Source organism: Choloepus didactylus, chromosome 8, assembly GCF_015220235.1.
Source record: "Choloepus didactylus isolate mChoDid1 chromosome 8, mChoDid1.pri, whole genome shotgun sequence".
NCBI classification, from domain to species: Eukaryota; Metazoa; Chordata; class Mammalia; order Pilosa; family Megalonychidae; genus Choloepus; species Choloepus didactylus.
This window is the reverse complement of record NC_051314.1, coordinates 50,856,753-50,875,989: the sequence shown is the minus strand read 5'-3', so window position 1 is coordinate 50,875,989 and position 19,237 is coordinate 50,856,753. Positions and strand designations below refer to the sequence as shown.

The 19,237-nt window shown below is 33.0% G+C and overlaps 1 protein-coding gene across 2 annotated transcripts in view; it reads right to left on the bottom strand.

Annotated features, from left to right (window-relative positions):
* PPP1R12A (protein phosphatase 1 regulatory subunit 12A) overlaps positions 1–19,237 on the bottom strand; it is a 176,872-nt gene that overhangs the window by 27,085 nt on the left and 130,550 nt on the right. Inside the window, exons 10-18 of one of the 2 annotated variants that reach the window (XM_037846697.1) lie at positions 15,932–16,147; positions 14,593–14,687; positions 12,436–12,540; positions 11,379–11,546; positions 10,813–10,989; positions 4,245–4,335; positions 2,382–2,582; positions 1,983–2,151; positions 283–404 (exon numbers count right to left, since the gene is read on the bottom strand). In XM_037846697.1, the coding sequence (XP_037702625.1) occupies positions 283–404; positions 1,983–2,151; positions 2,382–2,582; positions 4,245–4,335; positions 10,813–10,989; positions 11,379–11,546; positions 12,436–12,540; positions 14,593–14,687; positions 15,932–16,147 (1,344 nt within the window). The remainder of the gene's footprint in view (positions 1–282; positions 405–1,982; positions 2,152–2,381; positions 2,583–4,244; positions 4,336–10,812; positions 10,990–11,378; positions 11,547–12,435; positions 12,541–14,592; positions 14,688–15,931; positions 16,148–19,237) is intronic. The other variant, XM_037846698.1, reaches the window with a different exon arrangement.

The following is a 19,237-nucleotide window of genomic DNA, read 5'->3' as shown; positions in this document are numbered from 1 at the left end:
ATACAGAAACTTAAAAAAAAAAAGTTTAGTCATTATAAAATAATCAATATATGTATTCTAAGCTGGAGCTGTTATTGTTTTTATTCCAAAATTGGGACAGACCTCCAGATTTTAAGCGGTAACAAAAATCCAAGTAGAAGAACTCTACTGATTTAACAGCTCGACCCAGAAAACACAGTGATGGTTTAATGAATCTGAAGTACACAAGAAGCGATTAGGATGTACTTTTGGCAACATTACGTATACTAGGAAGTCACGATATTTTAAATAGGATTTTCTCACATCTTGTGTCCAAAATGAAACTCCTGTAGATCTTCTTTTCTCTCTTGGTCGCCGTCGTTCTCTGATTGATTTAGGTTGTGATTTATCTTCTCCTTCTTTTTCCTCTTCTCTTTTTTCTCCCTCTGTGAAAGATTACAATGAATCACGATTGCATTGTTTCTTGACAGTATTTTGCAAGGTAAAATGAAAACAAAGTTTTAAGACAAACCGCTTTGTGAAGCCTTCTAAAATTCTCTCATTAGACGTAATTTTTGCCCTTTTTCAATGTGCCTGTAACTCAAAGCCTTTCTTTTGTCACTCATGTCAAAATTACATGTATTTGTACCTCTCATTAGATATGTTCTTAAGGATAAAGATGAGAACTAATCATCTTCATTTTTCTAGTGCCTAACACAAAACTTTTATACTAAAGATATACTTAATCATATCTGTTGAACACAAAATAATCTGAATCCTATGAGGGGGGATAGGGCTCCAGTTATTAATGTTAGGCAGGGAAATAGTTATAATACCCAAAGTTAATACTTCAAGGGAAAAAGAAAATAATTCTTAATTATGGAACAGCTACTAGACATCATAAAAAATTATCAGTTTATGCTTCTGCTGCCAGTAATCATTACATTTCTATTAGATAGCATCTAAGACCAATTCCTTTTCTTTTGGAAAAAATTTATTTTATTAAACACAAATCAACATAAAAAAAGTTAGTCTTGAAATTTGTTTCCTTTCTAAGATAGTTAAAATGTCCTCAGGCTTACCTAGTAGATGAATATTAGGGCCTTTGAATATGCTAAAAAAGTAGATGTATATGGAACAAAAAGAATGTTAAAAATGATTTTTAAAAAGCTATGTGTCATTAGCTAGAGTCACAGCAAAATAAAATCCAAAATTAGTATTAAGAGGGATTTTTAAATCGTTTTAAGAATCAGTTTAGAGCAGAGATCTCAAACTCAAATGCCTTTACTGGTTCTGCAGGTAATACAAATAGGTTAAATGAGCCAAGGAGAACGTTATAATAAATGGGAAAAAATTTCCTACCACTTGGGTTCCAGCCATTGTTGATATGTGAGAATTCATAGCTACTACTGACAAATCTTCCAACCTTTTAAAAGAAGTTGGAAATCTGAACTTTCATGTGAATATTCCTAATTTTAAATGTTTGCTCAAAATTTTTACAAACATTACTCAGGCCTCACACAGAGTGGTTTAAAGAACTGAAACATCTTTATATCAACTAATAAGAAATGTTTATAGTGAATGTCAATATGCCAATGTATAGCTGAGAAAGAAATCTATTTCTCAAAGAATAAGTACAAAAATAATTTTGTTTTCAGAAGGACATTACATGAGTTCAATGATTTTAACTTAAAACAATTTCACACAAAAGTTTATGATCTACACAGTAGGCAAGAAATAGCTTAAAGCACTCAAAAAGTACTAAACTAGAAATAGTCATCCACTGCTTCTTCCACATTGATTTTTCTTTGGATGTGGACATGAAGATTTTGTGAAGTCTTAGGTTATAAAGATATAGGTATCAAGCCCAGGCCATATCATTTTCTATTTTTGTTTTTCAATTTCATCATTCTCATCCATTACCAGTTTAGGATGTTATTTCTTATCTGCTGAACTATTACGAAAAGTCAACTCAAAGGATTATCTGAAGGAAATAAAGTGTTTTCAAAATTTGGTTTTCTTACCTCTTTCATTTTCTTTTGTTAATCCTCTGGAGTAAGCAGAAGTTATACCTACAAGACTATTTGGCCTGTTTAGTTGACTTGAAGTATAGAGTGAACTGCTCATGGTAGAAAGCGAAGAGGATGGAGTGGTTGAACTTGAAGTTGATGCTGGTCTGTAACGCTGATAAGTCTATGAAACATCAAAATTAAAACACAATGAAAAACGGAGAGAATACTTAAATTTATTTCAAAGGAGAAGTATTTACTGCTCTAATCATGCCAAGGTAATTCAGATTTCCAGTTAAAATCCTTTCAAGTACTTTGTAGATGGTTTGTTGGTATACAAATCTCTTATATACTGAGAATCACAAGAAAATATTCATACCATTTGACCTAGCTGGGTTGTTGGTATACTGTTACCTCATCATACGTTCTGGAGTATTTTTGTTTATATTCATCTTCTCTAGATGTTTCTGATTCCTTCTTTTCTTCTTGCTTCTCTTTATCCTGTTTTTCTTTTTCCTCTTTTTCTTTTTCTTCGTTTTCTTGTTCTCTGGTTCGGGTAGACCGACTTCTTCCTATTGTTTTTTCAGCTTCCTGAAGATCAGTCAATGTCACTCCCTATACACAAAAAAAATACATTTCATTATGAGATGCATTAACACTCATTCCAAAGGAATATTTTAGAACTAGATGTATTAAATATGAATGTATTAAAAGTCAAGTAGCATATCTGAAACTCTTTTGCAAACTGAGAAACAGATTTTCTACCCAGCAAGTCACATTTATTCAATGAAGAATCACCGTGAACAAGTAGAATGATAGGTCCTGGGAAAGATACAAATATGTGTAAGAAATCATCTCTACATTAAACAAATTAATGATATAGCAAGGGAGATGACACAACAAAATACCATTTGAATATATAATGTTCTCAAGAAGTTCAAAGATGGGAAGAAGAGCTAATATACATATACTATTATATATATTGCATTATATGTATTTATGTTTTGTATATACGTATATAAATATACATATATAATTGTTAAAGTTTAACAGAGAAGATCTCAATAAAGAAATAATACTTCAAGGTTACGCCTTGAAAAACAGATTTCAAGAAGTAAAAGTACAAAGAAAAATTAGGTTAGCAAATAGTTCCACTTGAAGCCTAAATAAGCTGAAGCCAGACTGTGAAAATCTTAAGTGGAAAAGGAAAAGACACAAAGGGGTATATCAGAGACATAGTTAGAATGGCAAGGAGGAGGTAAGGTGGCAATAACTAGCCTGCCTGACATTTTTCTCATTCTTGCACAGTAGCTGTTTTATCTATCTAGTAGAAGAGGAGGTCTATTTCCCCTCTCTACTCCACCTCCAAATATTCATAAAACTCTTTAATAATTATTAATTTGTGATGGTTAATTTTATGTGTCAAGTTGGCCAGGCTATTGTGTCTAGTTGTTTGGTCAAACACCAGTCTAGATATTGCTATTAAGGTATTCTGTAGACATAATCAACATTAACAATCAGTTGACTTTAAAGATTACCCCCAATAATGTATGTGTGTGTGGTGGTGGTGGCGGCGGCGGCGGTGGTGGTGGTGGTGATGGCCTTAAGAATGAAAAACCGAGGTTTCCAGAAGAGAAATTCTGCTTCAAGACTATAACATCAATTCTTGTCTGAGATTCCAGCCTGTTGATCTTCCCTGTGAATTTTGGACTTGCCAGACCCCACAATCGCATAAGCCAATTCCTTAAAATAAACCTCTTGGTATATATATGTATAGGATGTATATGTGTGTGTGTGTGTGTGTAGTGTGTATATATATACACACACACATATAAATAAATACATACACACACACAGCTATCCTATCGATCCTATGGATTGTTTCTCTGGAGAACTCTGATACAACATCATATATGATTAATTCATTCTAACACTTATCAAATACTCTATGCCAGACACTATATTAAGAATAGAGGAGTATATGTTTGCTGGTATGGGATGTTTGTAAATAACATTTAAGGAAAAATAAAAAAAGAACAGGGGATACACATATCCAAAAAAACAGAAAGACATATAGCTAATTAGAGCAAATGTAACAGTGAAAGTACACCCGTATACCTATATTGTTATATACAAAAGGTTATGGGAGGATTATTAAAACAATCTTTATCTTTTAAGATTTATTTACACTATATACTGATGTAAATATTTTCTCAGAAAAGTAAAAAAAGAGACAATATATTTTGAAGTTCTATATATTATATACATTAAATATACCTGTGTTGATCTTCTAGACTGCCTGGCTTGTCTAGATCTTGCTTTTCTTTGGGATTCAGACTCTTCATCCCTAACAGGAGTGAGGTATGACCTACAGTAATAAATAACAATTATTAGTTGGAGAAACAATACCTGTGAATGTAATTATATGTGCATGTGAACGAATGAAACAAAGTTTAGCATTTCTAATGGGTTTTAAAGTCTTCAGAAATTGATTGTAACCACTCTGAAATTCAACAATGCAATCTGATAATTTCTTTTTAGATTGGAACTAATCATATTAATACACCATATTTTTCAAGTTCTTCCTAACGACATTTTTTTTTTTACCATGCAAACTTAATTTTAAGACAAAGCTACACTTAGAAAAAACAGATTTAGAGAACTGAGGGTTAAAAATATTAGCACTATTAAAAGAGGCAGAAGCATTTCATTAACCAGAGAGAAAATACATTTTTCGTTTTGTTTTTTTTTAACTGAGGAAGTTTTTTCTCCCAAAAAACATCCATTAAAAATGGATATCTAGTCTTTGCTTTGGAGCAACCCATTCAATGCCATTTCTAAGTTTGTCCTAAAGTCGAGTTAAAATTTACCTATTAGTTGCATCCCTTTAAAAGGACTGCTTTTATTTATTTAATTTTTAAGCCTTACTGAAAGGGGGTTTAAAATCTTCTCTAACTAACAGTGTTTCAAAACATTTGAAGACAGGTATCAAATTCCTTTCTAAATCTGTTATTTTCCAGGACAAACAATCCTAGAACCTTCAGTCACTCCTCTGAGCCCCCTTTTTGATTCCCTGCAACATCACTTTAGACGATATGCGAAGTTATCTAGCTAAACTCCAGAATGTCAGTGTTTTCTTACGGTACAATGTTTAGGACTGAATATAACATTCAGGTTATGTGGTGATGAGTAAGTATGTGGCATTTTCTGTATTCTTGTGATTGTGCTTTTATTAATGATGTTTTTAGCTGGCATCGCATTTCTCTAAAAATTCAAGTGATTTTTTACTACTTTTAAACCAGCATCTAACTTTTGAGTAATTGATTTTCTGATATAAAGAACAGGACTTGGCATTTATATTCACTAAACTTCACTTTATAAATCTAAGCTTATGTTCCATCCTATTAAAGGATGTGCACAATTTCAAAAGCATGCAATCTATGTCAAGAGTTAAATAATTGACAAAAGGGTTTAACAGGCTAAGATAAGACCGAGTCCTGCTATACAACCAGGATGACGTCCTTCCAATAACCAACACTGCTTGGAAAGTTCAATCGTTACCACTTTATAAAATTATATTATCATGTAGTTCACATTTCTCAGAACACTTAGAGAAGTTGGTTATCTCTATTTTCTATGTTGTCTGTTAAGTTTACTAAGCTTATGCCATCTGCCCCCATCCCCAAACCACAAGCAATGGTCTAGTGAGTTCGTTATTCACAAGGTACTTTTTTAAAAAAAGATTTATCTTTAGTATTCTTTCTGCTCATTAGTCTCCCTGACACTATTCAAACTAAAATTCTGAATTTATCCTGGATTTTATGCCTAACCTATTTTCTGCATGCCCTGTAAAACTCCTGAGTTCATAGAGTACAGCCACATCTTCAAGCACCTTTAGAATTATTTACCATTTCTTCAGAATTGTTTAGAGAGCCCCTATTCCTTTCAGAAAGGTACATAGAATTCTTACTTTTCCCCTATATTCGTCTACATTTTTTGAAATAATTCTCTCCAAACCTAGAATTCATGATCCATTATTCCAAGCATTGACTTCTTACAGAATCACTTCTAAGATGACCAGTTCATTTCCACCCAAGATTCTAGTTGCCTCAGTTTCATCAATTAGCTCTAACTTATTGGGCAAAATTAGTTCCAGACTACTGGTTCTCCTTGTTGCTCCTACTATTATTGGAGATGAATTATGAGCAAGGTAAGTTGAGAAATTCTTGAGAGGGTGATTTTACCTAACTGAGACATCTAGCAAACTTGCAGAGGCATGAAAATTCCATCACTACTATATCTTGACTTGGTGTTTTTATGACCTGGTTTGAGAAAATATCACCTGCTTCCTCTACCTGGTTGGGTAACTTATGGCATCATCTCATAATGATATAACTTCTTTTTTCTCCTTTTTATCTTCATCCTTATGTTCTCTATCATGTTTTATCTCTGTATTTCTAGAATATCCTGAAAGATTGTATCTTTTTGCTCTCAATAGTAGAAATATTTTATCACATCAATAAGGCATAACCCTTCTGCTAAAACACTTCACTGAAGAGCTCTCTTACCCAAACTTCGTTTCTACTAAAATACTAGTCATAATCTAAGTTCATAACCTAAAATAATAATTTTTAAAATAATTAAGTTCCTAATTGTTTTCTGTTACTTTAACTTGCCTTCCTAAAAGCAGAAGGCATGGAAAATTTCACTTAATTAGACATTTTGGTTATCAGCCTTTTGACTTTCCCTTAGTTGAAATTCTGCTATATATGGTTTCATTTATACCAATGCACAGATCCAAAGAGATGAATATAAATGGTAGGGACCTGCCCTTCCTTCTATGATGCTCACTGCTGCACTAAGTTTGACACTTCTGTCTTCTTCCACTGTTTTCAGTGCCTGTGTTTAACTTCCATCCATTTAACTCTTATTTGTGCACCTACTGGTCTTATGTGATTTACTGCTTTTTGTATTTCCATCAGATGAAGAGAAGCAAAAACAAAGTAAATAAAACCCAAATGTTATAGCTAATCTGGTTAAACAAAAAAGTTTACGGCAGGCCAGATGGCTGCATGGGATCACTTCAGCATTTCATGAGGTGTTCTGAAGGCAAGTATGAACATTTCTGGCTCCTACTCTATCTGGTCCAAGTTTTCATGCTCAGTTTAGAACAGGGAGAACCATGCAAGACTTGTGTTGCCATTTCTCTTCTACTCCATGGCAGACAGCACTAATCAACCATCACACTCTGTCAATGAGCTTGGATTCCTTTTCAACAGTTTCTTAATTGCCATGAAAGTTAATAAATCTATTAATCATACCAGGTTTAACATATGCAGTTTAGGGATATAAAAATGACTAGTTGAAAGATTTGTAAAATCTGTTCATTTTAATTTTCTATACATTTGGCCCCAGATTAGCATTAAATTTCCTATATTTGATTGTCCTCATCTGATATTTAATTCCTTCCTCCTCTCTGGTGGTGACTATCTAGAGAAGAACTAAAAATTGGATGTAGAGAAGAAAAATTATTTATTTTATGTTTTTAACTCCAAAGAGCTGATCATCAAAAAGAGAGTTGAATACAGCAGCATATCCTCCTTGCTGCCTTAACCATTACTATATCATTTTGTCATAGTGGACCCTTTCTTATAAATATACAGATTATATAATCTTACTCCTTACTAATCTTTAATGACCTATTATTTTCTAAGCAATCCAAAGCATTTTTTAAAATTAAGACCTTTTCCCAATAAATGCAATTATTCTACAATTTTAAATGTCACTGACATTTATTGATTGAACTATTTATATTTATTTATAATACTTATATTTTGCTTAATCAGTCAAATTATGTCTTTAAAAAACTGAATACCATCCCTTGCTTAGTTTTTTTTCCTTCTGAGGGAAGATAAATGGGCTAATGGGAGTTGGCTAAGCCAAAGGAAAGTGGTGGAAGAGAGTAGTTATATTAAAGCAACAGTTCCATGGGAATTCACTTTACAAATATGAAATTATTGGTATTGTTTTATGGTATGAAAAAACTATGAATAATTAGGAATACTTAAAATGTAAAAGAACTTGCTATCATGCTCTACCTATTTAAAGCTAGCTCCTCTTCTGTACTACTAACCAAAAAGTATCCACTGGAAATCTTAGCCAGTAAACACAGGAAATCCTGATCCAATTATGATAGATAAATACAAAAAAGTTCAAGGACATTGTGGAATTTAATAGTGTGCATGGTAACTTTCCATAATACCCAAATGTACATGTAAGGGTAAATTATGGTATAAATGTACTGACTTTTATAGCTAAAATATATTCTTAAATCATCATATATACATTTTTTGCACAAAATTTCAATCATACATTATGAAAATACTGATGAAATTTAATTTAAAAATGAACAGAAGAGGCCAACAATGTATTCAGAATTGCAGACAATTATTTCACGCACAACAAAACACAAACATCAATATTATTGCAAACATCACTGAAACAAGGTAAGACAAACAAAATCTCTCTCAAATAGACCAAGAAAAATGTCAGCAGACATATTTTGTTTCTCATTATATTGGAGTCTGCTCTGTACTAACAATATCTCCAAAGGCTTAATTCTCAATCTTTAATGTCTTCCATGATCAATTCCAAAAAAACAGAAACACAATTCTCTCCGAAAGAATAGAAAAATAAAGAAAACTGAGGTCAAGAATCATAATTTGTTCTGAAACAACTGACGATTTTGGGGAGCTACACATTAGGCATTGTCACTGGAGAAATTTAAAAAAGCAGAAAATAATATATATAAATTGGATTCTAGAAATTAAAAATTATGTAACTCAAACATCTTAATTTACAGAAGAGAAAATTCTGACCTAGAGAGAATGCTGACCTTAGGATTTAGTTAGGGTGAGGAGTAAATAACCATGGGCTCTAACTTTTCTTCCTTCCATTCCCCTCCTCACCACCTCAACAAAAACAAAACTCTCAAACTTATTTTCATTAAAAGAGAATGACAGATGTTTTAAGATACTCTAATTTTTGCAGACTGTATGGTCTTATTGAAAGCATCACAATAACCTAAAATGGGCTTAATTTTATAGAAAATAAAGGAAGAATAATTAAAATATGACCCTCACTGGTATTCAAATCACAAAATGTTCACCACTTGCAGTGGTGGTATTATAGAATTATCACTGAATCTCACCACAAAAATAGAAATAAACAAATATTCTGATAGAAAATGGGATAGTTAGGTTTATGTGTCAACTTGGCCAGGTGATGGTGCCCAGGTGTCTGGTCAAAGAAGGACTGGCCTAACCATTACTGCAAGGACATTTATGGCTGGTTAATAAACCAGAAGGCTGGTTTATTAAATCATCAGAAAGTTGACTGCACCTTGACTGATTACATCAAAGAAGGGCATGCCTTCCACAATGAGAGAATTCAATCATCCAGATTTAATACAATCAGTTGAAGACTTTTAAGGGAGAACCTTCACTTCTTCGGCTAGCCAGCGAGTTCATTGAAGACCTTCATTTGAGTTGCCAACTTGCTGCCTGCCCTATGGAATTTGGACTTGTGTATCCCCAGAGTTGTGTGAGACACTTTTATAAAATCTTATTTTCACAGATATCTCCTGTTGGTTCTGTTTCCCTAGAGAACCCTAACTAATACAGAAACTAAAGATGCAGTAATGGAAAAGAAAATATTTAAATTGTATTTTTTTAAGTCTCAACAAAATCAACATCAAAGATTGAGCCTTTATAATAATAATCTGTTACTTTTCATACATTCACCACCAAATATTTACTGTAAGGCTGCTACTACACAGGCTAGGCTCTTTGCTAGATACCGGAGACAGGATAAATAAATAAGACCTTGTCTAGAAATGAAAAATATGTGTCAGATATAAGACAAAGTTAATCTGGTTGGTTTTTCAGTAAGTAAAATATTAGTTATGTAACTAATTTAATGTTGTAAGAATAAAATATTAAAGTAAAATTTACATTTATTTCCTAAGATTTTCTTCTTTTTCAGAGGGAAAAACAAAGCTAGGGACTGTGCATGATATAGCAGAAAGACTAGAATGATTCCCCTCCAAACTGTTCTCACACTATTTACACAAAAGTGGAAAAGTCACTTAACACCTCTGGCTTTCTGTTTCTTTATCAATAAAGCAAGGATATCACACAAAAAAATTGGGTAAGTTCCTTTCCATAGCCATGATTCCATACCATAGGTAGCAGCAGGAAATATGGAGGAATGCTCTTAAATGCACTTCAGTACACAAAATAAATTCAGACTCTTTTAAAAAGTCAATTAATGAACTATGTACCAGACTTAAAACAAAGTGAATGCATTCAACATACTTAAAATTGGCTTACATGTATACACAGAAACCTTTCCTCACCAAGATAATTTTAAAACGAAATTCCTCAAAACAACAATGAAATGTTTGACATTATCAAATTTCTTAATGAGGGGGCAACAATGAGAAAAATGATAAACCTGTTTTTGATATGTTTATATCTAGTTTTCCATGTGTGTATTTCAGTGTGTTTATCTCTTCATTGCAAAAAAAACTTTTTGAATTAAAACCACCACCCAAAATCCTAAGATAACAAAGTAAGAAGACAACTGCCTGGCTCGCTGCCTATAGACAAAAACGTCAATTCTGTCAGAGGTGGGTTACTAAGCCTAAATGCTAATAATTGCTGGTACAAGCTGACATTTCTTTTATTAGTCCACTGGAAAGACAGTCAACTTCAGAACATTAAAAAAAAAAAATACTTTCATCACTGGGCAAGATATCAGCAGTACCGTTAGGACCTTTACACACCTGCGTCTCTCCCTGACCTCTGATGTGGAGGAGACAGTGCCAGCAGTAGTTGTAGTCAGGGTTGTGGTAGAAGCTGCAGCATTTACAACAGTTGGAGCAACAGGAATGGTCACTGTCGTAGGAACATTGTCCTTTTCCTTTTCAGTACTATCCTCAGCCCACAAACGATTTGAGGTACTATAGCATCATAAGCAGCAACACAAAAAGAGAAAAGGAAAACAGCTAAACAATGAAAGCACTTTCTAACAGCTGAAAACATGTGACTCCAGGGATGGATTTTTTAAAACACAAGGTGAGACATCTTTCAACTATGAATCAAAAAGCTCAAAAAGAGCTGTTTATGAGAAATTTACATTTTAAGCACTCTAATTCAAGGAAAGTTCATAATTCAGGAACTTATTTTTTCCCCCAGACATGCATAATTGCCACTTTTTGGTACCAATTTTTATTAATAGATTTTTAACAAGGTAAATGAAAAAATCCAGAGCCCCACAATCTTCTAAACAAAAACACATGCACATACATAAGCACACAGTAGACCTGAACACAGTGTGTCTATGACTTACCTGCTTTGAGTGCCTGCTGAGGAAGAACCCATCGTAATCTTTGTAGTAGTGCTTGTGCTGGAAAGCAGGCTTTTCTGAAGCCCAACTGCAGAGGTAACTGTTGGTGCTGATGTGGTGCTGGGAACACTAGAACTAATCAGATCATCTTGTCTTCTACCAAAGGAGCAACTAAAGGAAAGAGTCATATCTATATAGGATGTGTTTGCAGTGTATTACACAGTTAATGCCTATACATTTCAGATTCAGGAGGCTAGGAAAAAACTTAAAAACTGTGTTCCTAAATATACCACTGGCTCCAGCACCAAATTGCATCTACAACTTGCTACAGTCTAGATGATTTCACTAATATGGTAGTGTATCATTTTACTCCCTCCTCCCACCCTCCAAGACTCAAAGGTGATCTAATGTGATACTTTAAATTACTGGAAATGTTCCAGACCATATGGCCATGCCAAACTGAACCTGAGAAAAATATTTTGGTTTGGTTTTACACAAGAAGAGTAAGACTGATTATTTTGAAGAAAACTGTTTCAGCAGTGGGTCAAATTCCTAGGAGTGGCCCATGCCTACATTGTACTTGTTCATATTTTACTCTTCTTTTTGATTGCTTTCAGTAGAGAAATAGTTCAAAGGTTTTTTTTTCTTCTTTTTCTCTCTTCAATCTATTACCAACATTCCATTTCCATGGCTCTAAGCTTTATGGTGAGTAAAACCTTTCCAGGTTGCCAAATGATCACCAGACCAATTAAGACAACAGCTTATTTCAGTTGCTCTAGTCAACTATATAGGCAGTTCCTTTTTAATATGTTACAATCTAAAAGAGTCTTCATAATATAGGCAAGTTTAATTAAATATACAATAGAAGTAGGAACAAATTCCCACTCATATTTAAATATATATTTTGTGTCTTTAAAACAAGTTTTATTTAAAGATCAAAAGCTAAAATATTTAATAAAAACCACAAATGTTTACATAATGTTAAAATGAGGGGCTCCATTGAAAAAATTGCCTCACTTCTATAAAAGAATTCATAAAAGTTACTTAAGAATTATATTACCTTTTATAATAAGTTGGTCCTTCATTAACTGAGCTATTCTTTTTCAGATCATCATCCCATTTTCTTCTTGTATAAGAACTACTTGTCCGCAAACTTGAAGAGTCTCTGTGAAAAGAACAACCTTCAGATTCTAGTAGAAAATTTTTAAAAGAGGTAAGAAAGCTGTACATTAATAAACATCAGAAGTAGAAACAAGTAAAATCCTTTATGAAAGCACCTTTGTATATTTATCTAGAAGTGAAAGTATTCCAGTTTTAAGACTTTATTCCTAAGGTATAATCCCAAATATTAGGGGAAAGTTAAGACGGTTACAGAAGTGTTATTTATGATCACAAAATACTAGACAATTTAAATGTCCACATCATGGGGGAGGGGAGTTACTTTAACTTCAGCAGATCTACTCTTTGGAATATTAAGTATTGATAAAAACTATACTCGGTGTTTTCTTTATCAGGAATAACACCCCCGTCTCTTCCTCCAATCCATATCCTCCATTAGAATGCAAGTGTCCTGAGAGTAAAGACTTTAATTTGTTCACAGTGGTTTCCAGAGTACCTATCAATTAGTGAATGATGAAAAAAAGATTTAGTAAATGAATTAATGGGAACAGATTTAAGATGACGCTACACTATGACAATGACATTGAGATACACCATTATTCATTACAACATTAATTTTTAAATGTTATCTTGACAGTAATGTGTTGAAGAAATTTTCCATCAGTTTCTCTAACAATTAAAGGCACCAGTAAAATTTTAGTACTTAAAGTTAATCCTTCTATTTTAGTACTTGTCACATTGCTGATTATGTTCCTGTGTATTTCTACCATTAGACAGTGAACCCTATGAGAAGAAAGTGTGTATTAAATCATTCTGGCATTCCATATTGGATGATGATAAATCAACCTATCTAGTCCTCTTTTTTGAAAGTATGGCTATTAAATGTACATGGAGAGAGTGCATCATTCCAGTTCATGAGGAACAATACTGAGCTATTATTCTGGTTCACAGTTCTGTACATGCCAAAAGCTCTGTACATGACAGATGCTCAGTAAATATCTGCTGAATGAAATTATTTAGCATAGTCTTAGTGTCTTAGACAAGCAAAGCTTTGTGTCACAAATAAACTCTCCTCTCCACCACTACTTTAAAAGTCAGGTGAAATTTCAATGCCCCCACAAATCTTTCTCTGACTGCTTTAGGATGCTTCTTCTGGGTTCCCATTTATTGAATGCTTATCATGACCCAAGTACTGTACTAAATCTTTTTACACAGCATCTTTAAAAACTCAGATCTCTATATAAATATAGTCAGAAACATGCAAAATAGAATGCTTTTACAAAGTTATCTATCTTAAAGGACTTACATATGTTATAAATATAGATAATCATGAAATAGGATGTGGGTATGTAGAGAATAGTAGAAATGCCAGCACTTGAATCCTGGCTTTGCCACCTCCCAGCTGTGTGACATTAGGCAAGTTACTTATCTGTTTCCTCATCTGTAAAATGAGGGTATTAATAACATCCACACCTTATAGGAAGATTAAATGTGTTAATGTAAAAGCACTTATAAAATGCTTAGCACACAGTAAGTGCTATAGAAGTGCTTGCTATTATCATTATTGTAATACAAACTTATTTTACTTAGTTTTACAAAGTGGCACTTCTGATTTCCTGTATTGAAGTCTGCAAACAAACAGAATGGACTGATGATCCCAACTAGAAACTTTACACGGTCTGCTTTTCCTGCTGTTCATAGGTTCTAAATGGTATTATCTTTACCTCAAGATTAGATAATGCAAATGTATCTTAGATGTTGAGTCACTGCCTTCCTCATTTACTGAATAGGCAAAGGGGGAGAACACTTGGAATATCAATACCACCACCTTCATCATAGGAAATAACCTGAATGTATAAAGTACTTTAGAACTGACAAAGCACTTTCAAAGATATTGTCTCTTGCTTTAGTCACAGACCTGTAGGGCAAGTCAGGCAGAAGATAACAAGCCCATCTTAAAGATGGAAAAACTTAAACTCAGAAGTTAAAAATGACTTACTTGTGGTTACATAATTACAACAATGCCCATATATTAACTCTGATGCTAAATAATAAAATTTTATAGTAAAAAACATAAAGCAAATCATAATAAATTCACCTGTTCTCTTTCTCTTCAATGTCAGATGTACTGGCTAGTCGTCTTGGTATTGTAGGTGCAACATATGCAAGTCTAGTTCCCTTACTATCTTTCTCCTGCACAACAGGAAAAATAAATAAGTAAATCTGTGTAATGATCATAGGTCATGACAAAAAAAATTAATAAAAGATTACTCAACAATTATAATTATACAGCCATCACAGTTTACATAGTTCCTAGTTAAACTCTAAAATTGATCTTCATCAGTAGTCAGGTACTAAAAACACTGAAGGACAGCCTGTTCCAACACATTTCCTTTTCTTTCTCCTTTAATCTGGTATTAGATAATATTAAGATAAAAAAGGAAGGAGAACTCCACATATATTTTTGTAAAACTTCTATAACAGATTATTTAAAGTAATGCAACATATATAAGCTAAAATATCCCTATTTCTTTCAGAATGTCCAACGATTTATGTTATACAAGCCATTCACAACCTTAGTATTTTATGCTTTAAAAATACGTTTAAAAAAACGATCCAGGGCATCAAAACAAAACAAAACAAAACATTAAAATATTCAAACAAAAAAGTTATTTCAATTACATATATCCAAATCTGGTTGGTAGCGTGTGACAATGGCATTCTGATATCCTAGTATAAAGTACTGGGAAAACAATTGGGCAATAAGTTTATAAACATAAAAAATTAATAAATGTAGTTGACAAGAAATCCCATTTCTGAATTTCTGGTGCCTGGAAACACTCCTGAATATTGAAGAAGAAAACTACATGGAAAAATAGTCCAAGTACTAAAATGCAGAAGAAAAGAAATAATTGAAATATATAAAATAGTATGGAATGAACTATGGTGCATCCTGTTAGATGCAATATTAATAATCTCAAAATATAGTTAATAAAACTACTCATTAAGACAAAGTTGCTTTTAACTTATCAGACGAAAAGAGCAAGTAAAGAAATTGCAGATACCTGACAATGCTGACACCTATAAGTGCCCTCACATTTTAGAATAAATAAATTCCTAAACTATTGAAAAGTAATATATTATAATAAGTTGTTCCTTATTACATTCTACTGTAAATTCTCAAGCAAGAAATAAATTCTCAAGCAAAATATATATTTTGAACAAATATATATAGTTTTTCCTAGTACTTATAATTCTGAATAGGTACATGGTTAAGGCAGGTGCATTTGTATTGTGATGCAATTCATTAAGTCTGGTGAATTAAGTTGTTACTTAGATCTAATGACACCCAGCAGAAGAGCTAACAGATTTGATGTTCCTGGAAAACAAATGATTAGATTTTTTTAAATAGGAACCTGGATTATGAAATAGATTACCTTTTCTTTATTATCCAAAGATGAGGAAAGTCGGGGACTTGAAGCTGAACGCATAACACCTGCAATGTCTTTTTCCTTCTGAGCCTCTTTAGATGCTGTGATTTCGGCAAGTGCACCGTAGCTGCCAGTCTTTCTAAGTCCCAACCTCCAAGATGCAGGAGACTCATCTTTTCTCTCTTCTTCTTTGGGAGAAATTTTTGTAGCTGAGGTTGGAAACTGTTTTTATTTTATTTTTTTTAAGGAAAAGAAAACAGAATTATCAAGACTGATCTGTATTTATACTGGAAAATAACAAGTTTACAGAAAATATGCCTAAAATTATAGTTAACAGTTTCAGGAGAAAACACTTACTAATTAGGTTAATGTCTTAGTCAAAAATGTAAAGATCTAAAAAGCTGAAAAAAGAATGTACTACCTTTTCAGAAGTTAGAGCTAAGAAAACACATGCCACACTTTATATCACACAGAAAAATTATGATGCAAATATAGAAAACAGAAACAAGCACAACATAAGGACTTTAAACCATGCATCTTTGGAACCAATATTTATATTAAACTTGTTATGTTGTAACCTAATACAAATCCTTGCACATAAAAATGCCTCACCATAGATTTTTCACCCTTATTGGGCACAAGAACAATGCCAGTTTTGCGCAAGCCCTGCCTCCATGATGCAGGATCTACTGATTCCACCACAGGCATGATAGGAGCAATGAAATCATACTAAAGCCAATTAAAATAAGACAGGTAAAGAAATAAAGATGGAAAGCATGAAAAGAGAAAAGGGAAGTTAAGAAAAAAAAACTTTTTACTTTTTAGAAAGATTTTATAATAAATTACAACCCAATAATCCGATATTGATCCAATCTTTAAAAATCACTGGGTAAAAGTTCAAGTTTCAACATGAGATGATCTGAAAGAACCTAATAAAAAAACCTCTAAAGAAAGGCACACAGAGCTTTTAAAGTGGACAAACTACTGAGCATGAATTTTGTTTTTACCAATTTCTAAACTCTGGTTAACATTTTTAAATCCAACATAATCAACAAAAAAGTAATAACTGATATATTTTTAAATTATAATACTTAATTTAATATTTTTACTATCATAGTCTTAAGTTTACCATTTGATTTTCCTACCAAACATAAGTTTAACATTTTAACTAAAAGCTGTTTTTATGTACAAATATTTATTACATAAGCTGTCCAACAGCCCTAAAAATGCAACACCTGTTATCTTTAACTGGTTCACTGCATCAAGTTCATTTCTCAAGTTTAAATATTCAAAACAGTTAAATATAGATGGTTGAACATAGCCAAGTGAGTACTTGCCACAAGCACAGGGTATTAATAATTTAAAAAACTAATTCTTCCATATTTATTGCCAAAGTTTGCTATAATTAGCTGGCTAGGACTGCTTATCAAAGCACCAATAATGCTGAAGGACAACTTCATAGGCAAAACTGTTCTATCTCTGATAATTCCAGGAATTAATCCTTATCGATAAGGTATAAGATGGACACACCATATACAGCATTCCTCAGTTTCCAAACTATGCAATGAGGTGCTTCAGGGTATCACAGCAAAATCACAGGAACACTATGGGATATTTTAAAGTTTTGGAAGAGGAAAAGTGACATCTGTTGGACATTGTGCAATCTGCTATTATTACCTTATTTGTACTTAACTACTTAATAATTGAAGTTGTGAAGTATTTCTTTTTGCCAAGTGGTGCTGTGAAAATATTACTGAGACACTGAAGACAGACAGTTTGGGTACTTCTGTACAATTCTATGCATAATGAAAGGTACTGAGGTTACTGATTTTTGAGTTTAATTTATAGTCATAGTAAACTAGAATAGGGGTCACAGACTTTTTCTGTAAAGGGCCAGACTGTAAATATTTCAGGCTTTGCAGACCACAGAGTCTCTGTTGCAACTTACATACTCATCTATGCTACTGTAGCTCAAAAGTAGCCATAGATGACACATAAATGAATGAGACTGTGTTTCAATAAAATTTTATTTAGGGATATTAAAATCTGAATTTGTGTACAAAATCTTTTGATTACTGCCCCAACCATTTAAAACCATTTAAAAATGCTAAAGCCATTCTTAGCCCACAGGCTGTATAAAAACAGACAGTGGGCCAGGTTGGTCAACCTGTGCTTTAGGAAACTGAAGCAAATGTTTTTCCTCCATGATAAAACAGCCAGATGGCAGATAACATTTACTGAATATTATAACAGAAACTAACATTTAACAAACGTTTACTAGTGTCTGGCATTAAGCTAGGCCTGTTCTTCACATGGGATATCTCATTTATTCCTTACAACCACCCCCCCAAAATACTCTTTACTATTGTTAAAGTTGAGAAAAATGAGGCAATAATATACATTTTGAAATGGGCATTTGTTGCAGTGTATTGATTGACATACCTCCATTCTAGCTAATATGATTTGGATCTAAGTACTGGTTTGTCTGTTTAAAAGCACCTTTCAATTTTATCTGGTATATAAATGAACCCTTCTGAAATACTCAACTATACCTTCTGCCTGAAATAGGACACTATCTTGACGTTCCCACCCTTCCAACCAGCCTCTGCCTTGGGTTTTTTTTTTTTTTTTTTGGTTAGCAACTTTCCTTTTCTGGTCCTGCAACATAATTGCACCAACAGTCTGTCCTCAGACCTCCCATCTTCTCTTTCCACTTTCTTCTCTTGGGAGTAGGGTCTTCTCTACTCCCTATGGCTAAATACCAATTTCATTCAGCTTAGTTTCAAACTTGTTACCTCCAATCCAGTCGGGCTGCTAAATTCACAGTTCCGAATTTTTATTTACCTGTAAAATGCACTATCTAGAACTACAGTTGGAACCGGAAACTCAACATGTCTAAAATCAAACATCTTTACTTCCAAACTATCTCTTCCTCAGTTTCCTATTTCTATTAATGGCACCAATTATCTCTCCAATCTCTATATTTGAAACTTCACAGTCATGTTAGATTTCTTCTCTGCCATTTTTCCTACATCTATTAATTAGGGTGCCAAGACTCTAAATCTCTTCCTCAACTTTATAAGCCCATTGCCACTTTCCTAATTTATATTCTCTTCATCTTTCTCTGGGCAACTTCAATGACTTTCTAATAAATCTTTTCCCAATCAAGCTCTCACATTCAAATGCATCTGTACACGGGTGTCAGAATATTATTCTATAAAGAATAATTTTCTCATGGCCTTGTTCAAATATCTTCTATGATTCTCTACTTACTACCAAATTATAAAGGTGCAATCCTAGAGATGAAGACAT